Raw genomic sequence first — 18,481 nt, forward strand, 5'->3', positions numbered from 1 at the left:
CGGTATCAACAAAGTACCTAACTAATTATAGTTAGTACTATTATTTTGTGGTAGGTAGGTACTGTAAAGTTTTATATATTTTTTTTAAATGAATTTGAACTTCCCTTTTCCTCATCTGCAGGTAATGAACAAAAATGACAATCCCTCGTCCTTCTTTTTCGACAAACATCCATCAAATGAGCAATGCTTTAAACCTGCCTTTCTATTTTAAACGTTTTTATAATAATATTACTCATAAAACTTCTAATAAACGCAAGCAGTGCACTCGCGCGTGAGCGTCGACACTCGACTCCCGGAGTGGCGCCGACGCCACGCGAATTTGTAGGCACTTATCGTTGTAGGTACGGCCGAGTGACGGGGGCCTGGCATAGGCAATAACTGCTAACGTCCAGTTTTATTCGAGTCACAGGAATGATGCGCTGGAAGCCGAATGTATAACTTTTACAGGTATGAATGTGATACAAGAAGACAATATTTATCGAACGATTGTTTGAGGAATCGACATCAAAAAACGGAAGCACAATATGTTAGATCTTAATACCAACATTAGTTCTTCTCGCATTCGGAAGAGGCGCTGATTAACTTTACCTTATATTATGACTTATCTACAGTGGTAAAATTCATTATGATTATTTGTTAAAATAACCAAAAAAAAATACCTCCAAAAACCGGATTAGCCAGAAAACTAAGGTACCCGCGGGTATTAAGGCCTAGCTAAGGGAGATTTGTAATAAAATGAAGAATATCCAATATAATCAACCAGTTTTTATAATAATCAGTCATGTACTTATATTACTACCGAGTTTAAACAAAAAATAGCTTCTAAAGCTTAAAACTAAAACATTATATCACTTTTAAAAAAACGCTGTCTTTAGGCCTTATTATAATAGGGTAGGGTAAAAAGGCCTATACTATAAACTATTCAAAAATCAACTTAAACTAAGTAAATTAGTATTCTTGACATCAATAATCATTAACATAAGTCAATAGAAAGCATAGTAGTCTTAATAAATTAAATAAATTGTCCTTATTCGCATCCATCAGGACATTGAAAATCATCAGTATATTCTGCATTCAAACCGACATATTCTTCGTGGTACCACTTGAAGCATCGCGAACATTGCCTCATTGCATCATCTATTCTATCTTCTTTGCAGGCATGACCGTACCGATAATTTTTTTTTTGTGATTTATTTTTGTCAGATCGCCTTCTGACCACAATGCTCGTTTGGGAGGCATCGTGACTGTAAGCACTGAAAACCATAATAAATAAATTGAAAATATAAACTACGTATATACTACCTACTAACAAACATTTTAAAAACACGCTCCTACTTATATAGCAGTTAAAAAAATAGGAGTATAATAAGGCCTATCGTAAAATTTTATAGGCCTTAATATCCGCCAACCACCTATTTACAGAAAAGAATAATAATATAATTTTTATAACTACAAATCTCTTAAGACGGTAATCTAAGGACAAGCATACGTTAATTAATAAGCGGACAGTCAATACAGGTTTGTAAATATGATATTTTCTAAACAACTTACGTTTTACTGGAGTCAATTTTTATACGCTCTGAGCTTGTGTGACTGTAATCTTGATCGTCTACTACTGTATTTCGTACGTTTTTTGTTATTTAGGCCTTATTACCCGACAGGCCTTAATACCCGCAGGTACCGTATATTAATTTATTCTTATTTATATTGAAGTTAGTTAACCTCAATTAATAGTGATAGCTATCTTATGCGAGATACGAATCAACAAACTGGAAAAAGTCCCTAATTTACAAAAGGTATATAATACCTACGTCTACCTACTAGTGTACCAATTTCCATATTAATATTTGTCCCCAACAAATGTAATTACCACCATCCATTAACAAAGCAATTACCATTACTTATATTTCCAAAACATCACATTTATATTAAAAAGTTTGCACAAACATACAAATGCAAACAGAGGCTAACTAGAAGTGATATTCAAACAATAATTACTGGCCGCCGCCACTCGACGCTCGACGGTGGAAATATTTAAACGACTCAAATTAATTCCAAATACACCGCTTGAATATTAAAAGGGTGGATTGTAGGGTGACTGAAAAATATTCCTGAAAATGTTTAATTGAAATGAAAATTCCACTTTTTCAAAGATTAAACCACTGAATAGATATTCACCTGATCTTTGACTGCCTCTCTGGTCTGGGCGATAGTGTATACGATAGTCGATCATGAGGTTCATGATCATCATGATCTTGGGTTCAATTCCCGGGTCGGGCAAAAGGCTACTCGACTTTTTTATATTAGAATTTTCTCATTAGTAGCCTAGTGTTTGGTAACGCTCCGGGATTTATATGGTAAATGGTTCGTTCTTCGTTACATGAGACTAACATTGTAAATGGCGAAACACGGGTATATAGTACCTAAACACCGCCGCCTTCATCATCAGGTACCTACTTAAAAGAGGCAAAATGTTACTTTGTATGTTATGTACCTATACATTGAATCAAATCAAAACAAAATCATTTTCAACATAATCATTCATTCAGGCTAAAATATTGATATTGATAAAATATACTATACATTAAGTTTGTTATCAATTGGTTCTTAGACAGACATAGTATTTGCTTACCGAAAATATATTATTGGGTAATATTTCACATACTTACCCCAACGTATCTGCGCTACACACGATCAGTACCAACACCACTAAATCACTAGAAAACATTGCCAAAACTCCCCTAACATAGTCACCCTACCCTTTCAGTGAAAGTTAGCATTTTTGTGCAATAAAGAAATAAAATCGGCTTCGTCAGCGTTGGTCCGACACGTAACAGATAAGAATCAAGCTATATCGACACAAGCCCTTTATTTGCACTGCCCTTATCTTTGCAACTCAGTGTAAAAAAATATAAAAGTCCTGTTTATTTTGCGCCGAATCGCAAGCGTTTTCAATTTGCTTGTATTAATGGTATGTGTTTAACGAGTATTGGCTGTTAATAAATGTTGATGTTTATTTATATTAGATTTTTCTCGTTAGATAAAGGACGAATTTTTGAAATTTGTTGTCATTGAATAATATGCTTTTATATTTGTTATGTTATCAAGTTAACGATACCATTTTATAACAATTTTTTTTACCGCATTAAAAAAGGAATGGAAAAAATTATGGAAATCATCTTTATTTTTATCTAGCTGACCCGCGCAACTTCGCTTGCGTAACATAAGAGAGAATGGGTCAAAATTTTCCCCGTTTTTGTAACATTTTTCACTGCTTCTCTGCTCCTTGTGGTCGTAGCTTAATGATATATAGCCTATAACCTTCCTCGATAAATGGACTATCCAACATTGATAGAATTTTTCAAATCGAACCCGTAGTTCCTGAGATTAGCGCGTTCAAACAAACAAACAAACAAACAAACAAACAAACAAACTCTTCAGCTTTATAATATTGGTATAGATTTGTAACATTTTTCACTGCTTCTCTGCTCCTTGTGGTCGTAGCTTAATGATATTATAGCCTATAACCTTCCTCGATAAATGGACTATCCAACATTGATAGAATTTTTCAAATCGAACCCGTAGTTCCTGAGATTAGCGCGTTCAAACAAACAAACAAACAAACAAACAAACAAACAAACTCTTCAGCTTTATAATATTGGTATAGATAATGAGAATGAATGATAAAAATGTGTTTGTTACTCGGCGTAAAACTGAAGAACGGCTGAACCATTTCTTATTGTCGTTATTGTAGTTGTGAATTATTTTTTAGATACGAGGAAGGGTTTTGTGAAGAGAAAACCTAAAAAAGCAAAGAAATATCGTGTGAGGATTAGCTAGATTTTAATAAAATCTGTTTTGGTCAACATTCCTGAGGCGGATATTAACATATTCTGTTCGCTTGCTATAATATATTTTGCTATTAACAAAAGAAACACAGCAGCTTTTAAATAATTTTGCTTGTATTTACATAGGCCTATGGAAGAAAATAATATATCAACTTGTTATAAAAACATTTAACGCAGCCTAGTCTTGCTAGAAACCGCGCTATTAGGAGCAGACTTCTGTTTGCGTTTCTTTGCCATTTTCTCTTCAAACTCTGCGACTGCTTGTTTGAATGTTAGCTGATCTGCTATGTGCTGCCTCTCTTTTGTACCAGTCGGAGTTCGTTCGTAGTACCACTTTAGATAGCGGTCGTATTCCTGTAGTTATTCCCAAACGTTAAGTCAAAGGTGTAATTTATAAAGTAGAGGCGTATGCAAACGCTATTGTAACAGAGGGCTAGACTTTTACTAGAAGTCCAAGGTATTATTTAAAATTTTCCGACAGAAATAATGAAAAATCAATCGACCATTTAGTAATCCATGAATTAGGTCGGAGGTTTCATAATCATCAAATCTTATAGGTACATTACGCATTGACACACAAAGTAGGTAAGAATAAATTTTGTTTATTAATACTTACAACTTTGGTGTGAGATGTGTCTTCAATGATGAAATTATAAACTTCCATTGGCTTTAATCCGTGAGCAGCTATTCTAAAATAAAAAAAATAATATGATGTTACGCTTTTCAAGAATGTGTCCGGGTTTTAGGTAACAGTAAACAACGTCACAAAGTCCATCATTGATCAAGTAAAGAAAGTTTTTAAAGTTCTACTTATGTATTCGCCAGATGCATCATTAATTTGTGTGAATAGTGTTTCAGTGCGGACTATTCTATGTATAAATCACGCTTTTTTCTCATCGATATAATAATTGACCATTTCATCACTGGCTGCGATTCCTACAAACTTCTATTCTTTGATATCAACAGTATGTAAATATTTGTTACTTGACACGTCTCTCTTCGTCCATAAATTTATCCAGCACTTCTTCTAAGTATCCGTAACTGTATCCTTGCAGCACTTGGGCTAAGCAGCTGACATCAAACGATTGTGGAATCAAAGGATATCTGTAATTGCATAATGAAAGAAAAGTAAACTGCTTGGCATAACGACTGGTAAAATAACAGCTAATGGCTGGCTAAAGGCTTTAACTTTTTAATTTTCAACTGCTAAAGCTGGCTAGATTCGATTTCCATTACATTACATTTTCAGTTTGCAAATTTGGTGCGGTTGTAAACGACTAGCGTCCCGAGCTTTCGGGTTGGATTTCAGGTTTAGGCAAGCAGCCGCTCAGTGTTTAGTAAACAGCAATATGCTCTATTTATGGAGACTATAATTTGAAACACAAACAAACAGGTGTCGAATGTCCATGTTCTATTCACCTCTCTATACATGAAAAATATTAAAGTGAAATATTGATGAAGCTTACTTGACAACCCATTCTTTCAGCAACTGCACGGCAGTAGAGTAAGTGCAGTTTGGTACAAGAGCTATTATGGGGAATTTCTTCACCATTTGTCCGCTTCTTGTTAACCAAGGATCGGAACAAGTTCCTGCAAAGCATTCACAGTAATAAAGTTATTTCTGATTTATGTATTTCATTAAACAAAGTAGATATCAAAAAATTAAGAATAAATATATTAATGGTGTTAGGCCTTTCCCAGCAGTAAGATGACGCAAGCTAGTTAGTAGTAACTTAATTTCATCGGTGATTCGCAAAACCTTACCTACAACTGTTATCATGTCGTGTTTATTAATTTTCTTTATTAGATCTTGTACGAAATATCGTTTGACGAAGTCTAGGCGTACTTCTGCGTTTTCTGGCTCCTGCAAAAATATATACTTACTGCATAAATCGTCAATGCAGAAGGTTGAGTGTTGTTTAAATTTTATTTTTTTTGACTGGTTCGAGAGAAAAGAAATTGTTTATCCGAACAGGATCAGGAAGGATCCCAAACTCTTAGCTTTTCAAATTTTGAGATTGAGATGATATTTACAGAACAGCGTAGGTATTGTTTAAACAAATTAAACTTACTTTCTTATAGTAAAGTCTCTCAATATGTCTGATGTGAATGACAGCCGGTTGTACAGCTCTGGCAGCAGTTAGCACCTTTTTCACAAGCATCTTCACATATACCGGGGTTAGAAAATCTACAGGCAGCTTGTATGGATCCAGCTCAAATAGCATAGCGTCTGAAATGGGGAGATATGAGAAGTTTGGCGATTGTAGTTTTACTGGGATATAGTGGTATTTTGGGAAGAAGTTGGTTGAATATTTATGTGTGAATAAAGATTAACACCTATGTCGTATTAACAAGTACAAAGGTTACATTTAAAATCGATAGCCCTGTGTGCTTTGACGAAATTTTTAACCTCATTGGTAGCGTCTTCTGCTATCTTAAGAACCTATGAAATGAAATTAAAAAACGTTTATTAAAGTACAAAGTACAACCAGTTACAATGAGATCAGGATATCACACTATCATACTGCTAGTAGATTACTATACCTATACCGCATGTTACTAGATCTTTTTATACCATGAGAATGTTATTCATTAAGCAGTTTAAACCCCATTCTAGGTCATTCCTATGATACGCGATAGGTGAACTATAATAAAATTTCTTAAGTAAAGAGTAACCCACCATTTAAAGAAGCCAAAGCATGAACAAGGCGTACTTTCCCACTGCCATCAGGACCGACCAATAGAATTCTATGTAAGCCGTGATTGACGGCGTGACATCTGTCCCACCAGAAGGCTCTTAGTTCATAGTTCTGTGGATATGCTGGCCTAAGAAATTAGTAAAATAGATTAAGATGGGTTCCCAATGATGTTCGACGTGAAGCCTTGATATTCAAAGACATTCTTAGTTTGAAAGCCTTGAAAGACTCTGGTGTTACATTTTTAGGCAGCAAATTAATGGAAGCATTTAAAGCCAGGTAATTATTTTCAGATAATAACGTCAGACCCTTCCGTTCATTTACTTTTGTATGGAAATAATTGTTACTAAGTTGGTAAGTTAACGAACAATGATATGAAAAGAGTGTTAGTGACTAACTGAATAATACGTCGTAAGTCATCTCCAGCAAAATTAGGATCACCCTTAAAACTTTCCAGTTTTGTTTCTTCGTATTCTATCACGAACCCATGTAGCGCTAAATCCTGTAAAATAAATGTATAATTGACTCATATCAAAATATAAAATTACTGCAGACTGTATTTTGAAGACTCTTAGCGTAATGAAATGGCATTGCCATTTACTTCTCTTGATTTTCGTAACTTATGAAACTTATTTACTGGGAATTCTCTAATTTCGACTATGCGTACTTTTAAACCTCTTACTATATGTAAGTGATTCATAGTTAAATTTATAAAGAAAGAATTTAATGACTTATTTTACTTCTAAGTTGTCTGCTATTCTTTCACTTGGTATTGCTTTAACTTTCTTCTTCTTTTTCTTCTTTCCTTTACGCTTGGTCTCCACTTCTGGCATCACCTCGTCGTTATTTTTATAATCTTCTTTCAGAGCACGCTTCAGTTTACGGTATTCCTCTCTGGAACAGATTTTAACATTTTACACTACTGTAATTTTACAAGACAATCATATTTGACGATAGAACTATACAATTTTGTCTAGGGCATGGTTATTCTTACTAAAACAGAAGACATTAAGAATAAATGTTTGGCTTTTCTTTAATTAAATTCGCGAGTAAACACGTCTAGTTTTAATACTTACCCCATATGCTCATCAACTCCTTGCAATATTTCTATCTTAGCGTCCTTGTAAGCATCATCGACGTTCAATTTCGTCATATATCTACGTTTTACATCTTCTGTGGCTTCAGCGTCATATTCATCCCAAAAGTCGTGGTATTTTTCCACAACCTAAAGTATTAAAGGTTTTAGTAATCTTAAACTAGGCTATCTTTTGATCACGATAAAGTTAGAAGGTAGCCGATTAAATAACAATCCTCGATCATTTTTTATGTCCAGTAAATTTCTAAACACTACAAGCTAAACAAACTAACTGCAAATATCTGCGTTTCAATAATTAAAAAAAAACAGTTTGAAGAATTTCTTAAGTGCCGTTGATAGTCTATATCCAAAACATACGTTAGGAAGATTTTTTTATTTGTCGTAGACTTTCATAATAAACCAAATTTTTAAGAATGGCTTAGATAACTCACCTCAATCAGATGTTCAGTTTTCTTAGACTCTGGGTAGTGGTATCCTGGATGCATGTTGGGATTCTTCATCATTTTCCTCAAGAGAGCTGCTTCTAACTTCTGTTGTCTGGCCGCCTCGTGTTGTGCCATTTTTTCTAAACGTTTCGCTTCCTGTTTCTCCATTTTTAACTACAGATTTCATTGTTTTTAAATATTGAGTAGGTTAGGCATAGCCATAGTTAAACGGAAACGATCCAACCCACACAGACGTAGTTTCGAGATATTTAACTTTTAAGTTCAGATCACTTTAACTTTGGGACTAACTCAGGACTATAACTTCATGGTGGGTTTGAATTTTACTTGGATTGTTTTCGTGATATTAAAATTTTAACTTCAAGGAGTGTTTTGGTATACATAACTCATTTTACCCATAGTGTGGGTTGGATCCTTTCCGTTTAACTATGGCCTTAATTGTATATTGTTTTCTATGCAAGTGGTCAAGGGTTTACATCCATCACCCATTTCTCCAATGAATTTTAAAAATTGTGTCACATACGAGCTCAGAAGTATTTAATGTAAATAAGGCAAGGGAACTTAGTGAGGAGTGTACCTACTAATTTGCCATCTATAGTCTCTGTGTATGGGAAAAAAGTATATAAACAACTACAACAACAACAACGTAATTATATAAACAACTCTATCTAAAAGTGTAAGAATTGACCGTAAGGAAACCTTGGTTTTTGAAAGAATGCGCGATCTTCAGGCAACTGGCGACAAATTGCTAGACCATTTCCTCGTTCCAGGAGGATACCCCGAGCCAAGGGATATTTATAGATTGAAATAATTTATTAATTTAATACATTGATTTAAGCCAAAATAAAGCTGTCGTACTTGCTGTGATGATTTTCCTTTATTGGCTTGTTTTTGTTTCATCATCTCTTCGTATTGTTGAAGCCACTCGAGGGGGTCAGGGACCTCACCTTTGTAGATAGCAATAAGACCATCCTTGGGAATGCCATGGATTACTTGTATGGACTCAAACCTAAAATGCGATTCAACAATATTAACTAGAAGTTTATTTTTAGATCGAATGTAGTAAATTAGTAATTTTACATTTTTATTGAGTACCATAAGTGTGTTTTCTTTGACTGTAGTGTTCTCGAAAATTAAATAATGATCATATAATGGTAACAGAAAAAAATATAAGATAATTTGGTTACTTATTGGATTAGCGTTTGACCCTAAAAAGGATCAATTATTACGAAGAGTGCATCTTACCATTCATAAAACCAATGTCTGATTCCATCACGAAAATCGCCAGCGAATTCAATGCCTTTTCTCTTCATAAAAAGTTCTTTCAGTTTATCTCTTTCCGATACCAGTTCTTTTTTATATTTATCTTGAAGTTCTGGACTATTTGTGGGTTTCTGAAAATGTGAGTGTGATATCACTAAATAGTGATACCATGATGTTGGTTGTCGAAGATATTTTGACTATTCATAAAAACAGCGCCTTTTATGTATCAGTGAATGTTAAATCTCACAGAAATCTTAGATATTTTACAAAAATGGTAAAATTGTAAGTAGATATATTATTTTATTTAAAATAATACCTACTTCTTCAACTGGGACGTGTTTTCCTAGACTTGCATGTTCGCAGAAAGTTAATCCTAATAACTGAGCTACTTTACAATCGTCCACTCTTTTCCTTTTTATCTTCAGAAATGCTCTGAAAACAATTATTTCTAGATATTATTTTGATCATCGGAGTTTTAGGTTATGCTCGAGGTTAGCATAAGATCTAATCAAGGTAGGCAGTAAATGTTTCTACTTAAGCTTTTACTATTACTTTTTGTGGTACATTTTTGGGGAAGTGACCATTGAATATTTATATTAATTAAGAAGATATGTATTTAAAATTAAAGTACCGGATAACTTTTTGTATAATTTGCGCGCTTTTCTCTCTCAGTTCATATCTTGCTTGTGGGTTAGCTGTACCACCTAGTTCCTTTGCCCAAAATTCCCGTTTTAGCTTCTGATGTTTCATTGACCTTGTTACTTGTCTGCAAAAGATATTTAATTTTCAAATCTAAATATGGAATACGGAAGAAAAATATTGCTATTATTTAGAGCCATTTTCAAAGATCTTTGACAGGCGATAGCAGTATTCAGAAGCTAGAAAGTCTGACAACCAGTCTTACCGAAGGGTATCGTGTTATAACCCAGTTGTTAAATTTAAATTTTAATTAAATTTTTAACTCATTAATGTCCCACTGCTGGGCAAGGGTCTCCTCCCATAATGTGGGAGGGGTTAGGCCTTGAGTCCACCACGCTGGCCAATTGCGGGTTGGGGACTTTGCATGCCCTCAATAAATGTATCAAAGGTACCTGGTTTTCTCATGAGCTTTGATCAAATTAATCATATTCCTTCTTTGCAGTTCTTCTTCTGTTAATTCTTCTACTTCCTCTTTCTCCTCATCAGATTCATTGTTAGGTGCATCCCACGCAGCTAGGAACTGTTTATGTTTGATTTGTTCCTCTGTTTCTTCCTCTTCAACGACTTTGAACGACAACAATTACGATAAAAGAGAGACATGTTTTGTTTAAATTTACTGCTTACTTAACCTGTTATTTAACGTAGATCCTGATTAATATTTTTTTTTTTTAATAAGCTGCGTGCACAAATTACAACCGTACTCGTTATAAATATTTGTAAATATCACATTACTGAAAACTATTACCCAATGAACAATGCAAGAAAGATTGAGTACTGAGTGGAGATCACTTACGATAATTTCATTTTTTTCGCGCCGACTCTGAAATCTACTAATAACTTTTCAAAAACTAGATGCTAAAATTGGTAAGCGTATTTACCTAAATACGTAAGGCAGATAATGAAACAGAAAAGGTAATTGTCTACATTAACAAAATAAACTGTAATTGTAGTACCTTCTGGTTGGGCCATAGCCTCTCTCTTCTCCTTCACCCTTTGTAGCGCATCTTTGATAGCTGCTTCCACGAGTGCTGGTCTCTTGACCTTTGTTAGTAACTTGGTCATCTCGACGTCAAACGGCGTGTTTCTGGAGACGATCAGACCGCTGCCGAAGAAGTGATTGTGACTGCCTTCTAGCTTTTGTAGGTTGTGTTTCAGTTCTATTATTCTGAGAAACGAATATAGTATATATTTTTCCGGCTAACCACAAATTTGTTGATACTTTAATAGTATCTAACATGGACTTAAGTATTTTTGGATTAGGATTTACGGCACTGGGTTTGATTACAATCAATAGGAAACCAAGAAAATAAAATACTCAAGTTTAATTCTGTTAACTGATTTGATAACACGGATTTCGGAAATTCGAGGCTCGTTGGAGTAACAGTGTTGTTGGAGTAAGTCCCCAACCCGCACTTGACCAGCGTGGTGGACTCAAGGCCTTACCCTTCCCCCTCGTTTGGGAGGAGTCCCTTACCCTGCAGTGGCACAGTAATGGGATAAAAAAAACAGTGTTGTTACTAAAAAAAGTATTTTTAAGCACGTCCAATATATCTAAGGTGTAATTTTATGTGTCACGATTTTGTACAGGAACTAACTCGATCCTTTGTCATACCTCCTATAGAATGCTAAGATACTTAAGGCTGCTTACCAACCTAGCAACAACAGCATTAACAATAAGATCCATGTACTCAGTCTTCTGCACTTGCAAGTTATTGTGAACACATTCTATCGCGTCGTTGTATATCTTCATGTATTGGCCTAGGACTGAAGATATTCTGTGAACCGCATCTGATAGTTGCTGGTCGTGCATTTTCTCTGTCTGAAATAAGATTTTAATACAGACAAGAAGCGTGGGTGACGTGGGTGTATTTTATACACTGTACACCACATCTTCGGGTATGACAGGCGTGATATTATGAATGTATGTATGTAGATACAAGACTCGGACCGTAAATATGTATTTTGTAGCTTTTAGAACATTGTAATATTTTTCTGGTTACACCAAACACTATTTCAATTCTTAAAAAATAGTGCATTTCTTCAATAAAATGTGAAGCTATTACTTGCGAATATTATTAAAAGAAATTAAATCATTTTTTGGCTTCATACAGATAAGGTGCTTCTTTAAAAGTAGATTACTACTATATTCATTGACAAATGCAGCGATAGCTCTTTGGACGATATTTTGCAAAGCTTTTTCGTAGTAATAAAATGCGCAAATTAATCTAGACACCCTTATACACACACTCTTATACAAACACACTTATACACAGTCTACTTACTAGAATACTAGGTTAAGGGAAGTAGAAGTAGAGTAGGTATTAGAGCATAGTTATGTTAGTATTTACCTGAAACTCCACATCTAAACCAATGACAACTCTCAATCTTGTTAAAGTGTCCCTCCATTTTGTAAAGTAATAGTCACAAGACATAGTCAATTTAGGGAAATAATTACAAAATAAAATGTTGTTGGATACATAACCTACATAAATTAATATTATTAGAGCCCGCCTATTTCGAGATGGCCATGGTTGACTTGCCTCAAAACTTAGTAGTTTTCAATTCATTCAAACAATAAGAAAGCTACTAATACTCAAAGTAATTATGTATGTGCAGTTTTCTTATTGTTTGTAATCTCGTCAATAGATTATAAAAATCTATTTGATACAATACCTGATGGAATATAAAATTCTGAACGGCATTAAGGCAGCGTGGTGGATGTAAAACCTAACCATTACTCATTATGGAAGTACTTTTGAGGCCAGCTGTAGAGGGTTCCTAGCAGGTTAACCATTTTCCATCTCTTTAATATTACATCAATAATAAAATCTACCATTGCATGATACCTAGGCTAACTAACTCAAAAACTATCTAAAATTACATATATTTCCATTTCAACAGTCCCAACCACGTATTCCACGTACAAACAAGTCCAACATTACCGTAAACCTCCCCCATTGAACAAAACCCCACAGTCACAATACAACGCCTCTTTTAGCCTATGAAAGGGCAAACGATACCATTATACGTTATCGCCACTCCGGAAAACTTACATCATATTCAATGCGGGAAATAACCGATCGCACTTGACGGCACGTTGCTTAGTTATTGCTTTCCTTTTACATTTAAAAATGACATAACCACCAATACTTATCATACGATACTAAACTTTAGTGCCAACAAAATAAGGTTGACTTTTTCTTGTGAAAGGATTTGTTGTTGTGAGGTTTTTAAATGAATACTTTTATCGTGTTTTTGGGCTCTCTCGCCGCAGTTTCCGGTTGCGCTGAACGCCGGCCATCTTGTCAACGGAAGTAGTAAAGTCTTCCGCAGCGCCGTCTGGCGGCGGGAGGTGGAAACGTTGTTTTTTTTGTTATACTTTTTTTTGGCAAAGGTATTGTAGCAAACCCTTTAATGTGGTTAATGATCGTTTAGCGTCGTTTTTACCGGGTCGTGAATTCGAGGTGTTTTTATACAGCCAGTGATGTTACGTGATAATGTTTATGTTTACCTGTGAAATGGAAAGTTTACGAAAAAAAATGTTGATTTACTTAAGTAAAAATTGGATTTAACATATATTATGTAGTCATTAAGAAGAACTAGAAGGCTCTAAAAAGGTAGAGCAAATCAAAATTGGAAAAAAAAAAAAAAAAAAATTCTTTATTTACACAAAAGATACTTACTTACATTTAGTTCTTATATATGGTTTTTCACAAATGTTGGAAATTTAGATTAGGTAACTAAAACTGATCCCCAAAACCTGAAAAGCAGCAATACTCACAACACTAATCAGTAGACTTTATTAAAAAGATGAAGAAACTAGACACTTCATTGATAAAATGAATCACAGTTAATTCAGTTTATTATATGATTCCTATACCAAATTGCCGTACGTAACGTAGTCAAATCAAAGCGACCCTCTGAATTTACGCAGTTTGTAAAATATCGGGTTGCCTGTACCTACCAAAATTAACTTCATAGTCAAATCATCGAAACTTGCAGACACAGTTGTAAACTGCGTTGAAAAAGGTCATTTCAGAGATCAAAATTTTTAAAGCAAGCTTAAAATGTTTTGACTACCCTACAATAACAACAGACACAATATAATAAAAATACCTTAAAAAAGTTGCTTTACATCGTAACTGAAAAACTCACATTGTCAGGTATTCCCATTACAGTCGTCGCTTTCGACGGTACACTCATATTTTTGGGCTATATCGTATTATGAGCACCCTGGAGACATCTAGCGGGAACACGATACAACGACGCTTAGCTCTTAACGCGTCAACGTCATGTGGATAAAGTCGTGTGACGATTTTATGTTAGGAGGTGTTTTTATTGATAGCCAGTTTTAGCCGGTAAAATATCAATTCTTCATTAATTCATCGTTATCATCAGTCGGTTATCCCTGCCGTTTATTAATGGGATCAGGGTCCCACCAAATGAGGTGGAATTACGGACCTACCACCATATTCATCATTCATCTCTTTCTTTCTTTCTAACGAATGTGTCAGGTGAGCAAAAAAGAGGACAACAAAGCTTTTTTTTACTTTAAACTGTTAAGAGGGACTTGAAAGTCCCTGAAAGACAATAATAAGTAATTATGAAGGCATGAACAGGCTGAGCTAAGGCAGTTTACGACTTAATATATTCAAAAGCTGTTCTTCGTTTACAATGACAGCAAAATAACAGAATGTCTTGTGTGTATACCTTCAAAGCATCAGAAAAATCTACAAAAGAAATCAACAAAGACAAGTCTGCAACCCTTTTACTACTCTATAATCAAAATAAATACCCTATGGGAACCACCACTAAACTATCAATCCTACTAAATAAATGCAAGCTAATCTACGTCAGTATCAAAGCGAAACCTTCGAAGAACTGCCACATCAAACACTTTGAACAATAACAACACGTTTCAAGTAATAAATTCAAATCAAATTCAATGATACATCGCCTCCAATATTCCTTTTGACATCAAAAATATCTATCAATTTTTGCTATCAACTATCATTGAAATATCACTCATATTTCAAAAGTAACAGAGTCGAAATTAGCAAAACAAGAGAGTTTTAAATTCAATGTTATAAGTATTGACATGACATTTTGTCATATAGGTTCTTTTTGATGTAAAATAGTTTATTATTTCGTCGTTTCCCTTATTCCCTTTGAGCGGTATCATGTTCATACGAAGCGTAGAGTTTTAAAGATAAAATTCAAGGGATCCATTACATTGTCAGTTATTGGATTCCATGGGGAACGTGTGAATTTAATTTTTTTCGAAAGAATTTTTAAGGTATTTGTTTAAAGTGTAATATGGAAATATTTTGTTTCGGTTTTATTAAAGTTTGGGAGAGAATGTGAAATATAAAATGCCGGTCAGTTTGATGAGGTGTAGTGTGTCAAAGCTCTATGGCACCTTTATATATAGCAGTCGTAGTCATATTTTAGAGGCCGACGATTTTTCTAGCTCCTCTTTGCCTAATACATGAGTTAAAGGCATCAAATGATTTATATATCAAATTATTACATATTTATAACATAACATTGTCTCAGAGGTCGAACTTACTAAGGTGTTTGATCTAGCTAATAATTTATTTCGTGAAAGCTCTATATTTTATATTATTTATTGTTGATAATTCTACAGGAAAAGTTAAATGTTTTAATATGAGAACGAGAATACATTTTCCTTTCTTTTAATATTACGTACACATCACTCAGACCTCTGGGATAAACAAAAAAAAACACAATAATTCAGTCCACAATATATTTTAATCTTCCCTACCCTTAAAATAACAAGAGCATGTTATGAAAACAAAGCGAGGTCCACAATGATCATAACAGTTTTCACCGTACGTCAGTGTTACAACGTAATTTAGCGAATGTTCACGACAATTTATTGAGCACGCAAACAACTTGCAAATTGGTCCGTTGGAACGACGTTTTCGCTAAATACCTATAAAAATGTCCGTTCCCTGTGAAATATTGTAACTAGCTGAGTGGAGTATTGTACAAGAGTTAGCGGGAGACGATTGAAATTGCGGGAAAAGGCTCCTTAGTCTTTGATTGCAATACGTATCCTGACCGACCTGACCTGTGTGTTTGTTTGCCATTTTTACAGCTAAACAGATGAACCGATTAGTATTTAAATAATCCGGAAAGAACACTGTATACAAGCGGGAAAAAATTGTATATTCTTTATTTTGAAAAAAAGAAATAGTGAAAAACATACTAAGATCTACCTCTATAAATTCGCTGTCAAACATTTTATCCAAGCCCTCTCTCTCTCTCTCTTCCATGCTATAAATTCCATATGGTAGTGGGGTCAGCCTTCCTGGTCTTTCTTCCATCGAAGCCCTAAAAGACTTTAATCAGCACATGTTTACTTACAGCCGTCTGCTCTGTCTCTAATCTTGCAATATTATTTTTTTCAAACTATCGCGCATGGTACTAAACGTGATAAATATATTTGTTCAGTCAGCCAGTAAACATGATCAGTGTAACTCGATCAATACATTTTCGAAATTAAGAATCTTGCAGTAAAGGTAAAAAAGCTCTACCAAAATTTTAAAACCTCCGACCTTGCCAAAAGCTTTTAACTTCTCCCGTTCCCTCGTAACTCTAAATTGTACTCTGTAGTAGGGACGTCTCATTTCGGCCGGTTGCACACAGGAGGTACTTTATCGTGGAAAATGTAAATTATCTCCCCGTTATCTGTTTATTAGCTGCGAAGCGACAGGCTGGCTCGTTCCGTCGCCGTGTCGCCTCCGTACAGTCGTAAGTCATTTCTGTTTATCTTTGACTTTTGTTGGCTGGTGTTTTGCACTTAGTGTCTTTTGGGTTTGGAGGTAGAGGTGTTTGGCGCAAGTTTGCGAGGCATGTAACTTGCTTTCATGAATATGAGCAGAAGGAATTCTGTAGAGTTAAAGTTTTATAGCAGTGCCTTGTCTTGAGAGGTTAGCAATATACATAACTCGTTTTCTTAGTTACTAAATTCTTAATAGGAAGCGCTGCCAAACTCCGGTTTACTGCAAGGCATTTCCCAACAAAAAACGAAGTCATACTCTACCTAACATGATCCAGTCTGGAAGCTCAGCACCAAATTTTTACACTACCATTCAGACTACAGAGCAGAATCCCATGACCTCGTTAATCACCTCAAAAAAATATCAAGAATATTCACCCTAATAAAGCCCACCTGCCATCAATCTTACAAAGAACAATACAATCACACGAACGAACCATATCAATCAGGCACTTCACCAGCAGACCTCGCCAACCGTCGGCTAATCTCCCATCCTGCTCCAGAGCCATACATCAGAGGGAGACGACAGTTTTACGAGCTCTTAATCAAGAAATATACGATTGCGCGGTACGATTAAGAGTCGGTTCAGCGATAATGCTGCTATGATGTATTTACTTTTGTGATAATGACGTGATTCATTTTATGTTGCTGAGTCTGGTCAAGGATTTTGTGGATTTGGTTCAGTGAATTCGAGATTTGTGAAGTAGATGTTGTAGAGTTGTGGATATCGAAATGTATGGTGAAATTATTCTAGAAAATTCCTTAATACCCTTGATTACCGAATAACTATTGAATGCTCTTCAACATGAATGTACACTATATTTCTCTCTGGTTACCATATTGACTATTATTTTACACATATTACTATTTCTCTTTGATAATGACACTCCCATACCTCAATCTTAATTAAAAATTCTAACATACTTCACACAAAAAACTCTAACTCCATCCGCGTCATTTCCCTCAAATAAAATATATGAGACGAATAAAAACCGGTGAAATCTTGAGTCCACATTTTTTCCGTCAGTGAGCTCGTAAATTACCGCAGACAGGGGAAAGGGCGTAGTTGAAATATGTCCGCCGTTGCGATCCGTCACTACGAAATCACCTTAACGACAAATGCGTTTTACTGAGGCCTCTGTTATTCTGACTCCTGACTTGATTTACTCATGAAAAGGTGGATGTTAAGTCTAGTTGAGGATTGACTTTTGCACCTATTGCAGTGTATCAAGAAGTCAAGGAATTGATGGAGCGGTTCTGAACTTGCTTGCAGCTGAATGTTTTGCAAGCTACCTTTGTCATTCTTCAGGCAAATTGATACTTGTTATAGCTTATAGCCAGTACCATATGCAGTATGTAAGTGTTCAGTAAATTAGACATTATTAGTAAAGTCTTGGTGTAATCTGTTGCTGACCAAAGATGCATGGCAACATAGTTACATTAGGACTAAACGTCTGATAACGCAAGGCATGTCAAAGGTTTTGCTAAATGAAGACAGCAATAATGGAACAACATGTTTTAAATTCATACAAACGCAAAAAACTTTTATGAATGATTGTTTTTGATAAAAATTTTAGCAATAAGGTGATTCAAAACGTGTCATGAAGTATATGTATATATATAGCTTATTT

At 34.9% G+C, this 18,481-nt stretch overlaps 1 protein-coding gene across 1 annotated transcript; it reads right to left on the reverse strand.

Annotated features, from left to right (window-relative positions):
• Window positions 1-3,964: 3,964 nt before the first annotated feature.
• LOC142973916 (uncharacterized) lies at window positions 3,965-12,550 on the reverse strand. The gene is made up of 19 exons (XM_076115951.1): window positions 12,394-12,550; window positions 11,698-11,864; window positions 10,999-11,210; window positions 10,438-10,609; window positions 9,978-10,112; window positions 9,667-9,778; window positions 9,329-9,477; window positions 8,942-9,092; window positions 8,072-8,239; window positions 7,621-7,769; window positions 7,285-7,438; window positions 6,943-7,046; window positions 6,529-6,674; window positions 5,921-6,078; window positions 5,613-5,712; window positions 5,315-5,438; window positions 4,833-4,952; window positions 4,465-4,537; window positions 3,965-4,202 (listed from the first exon to the last, which is right to left on the reverse strand). Exons 1-19 carry the CDS (start codon window positions 12,475-12,477, stop codon window positions 4,017-4,019), a joined length of 2,664 nt encoding a protein of 887 aa, XP_075972066.1. The 5' UTR covers window positions 12,478-12,550; the 3' UTR covers window positions 3,965-4,016.
• Between the last annotated feature and the right edge of the window lie 5,931 nt (window positions 12,551-18,481).

Source organism: Anticarsia gemmatalis, chromosome 6, assembly GCF_050436995.1.
Source record: "Anticarsia gemmatalis isolate Benzon Research Colony breed Stoneville strain chromosome 6, ilAntGemm2 primary, whole genome shotgun sequence".
Lineage (NCBI taxonomy): Eukaryota > Metazoa > Arthropoda > Insecta > Lepidoptera > Erebidae > Anticarsia > Anticarsia gemmatalis.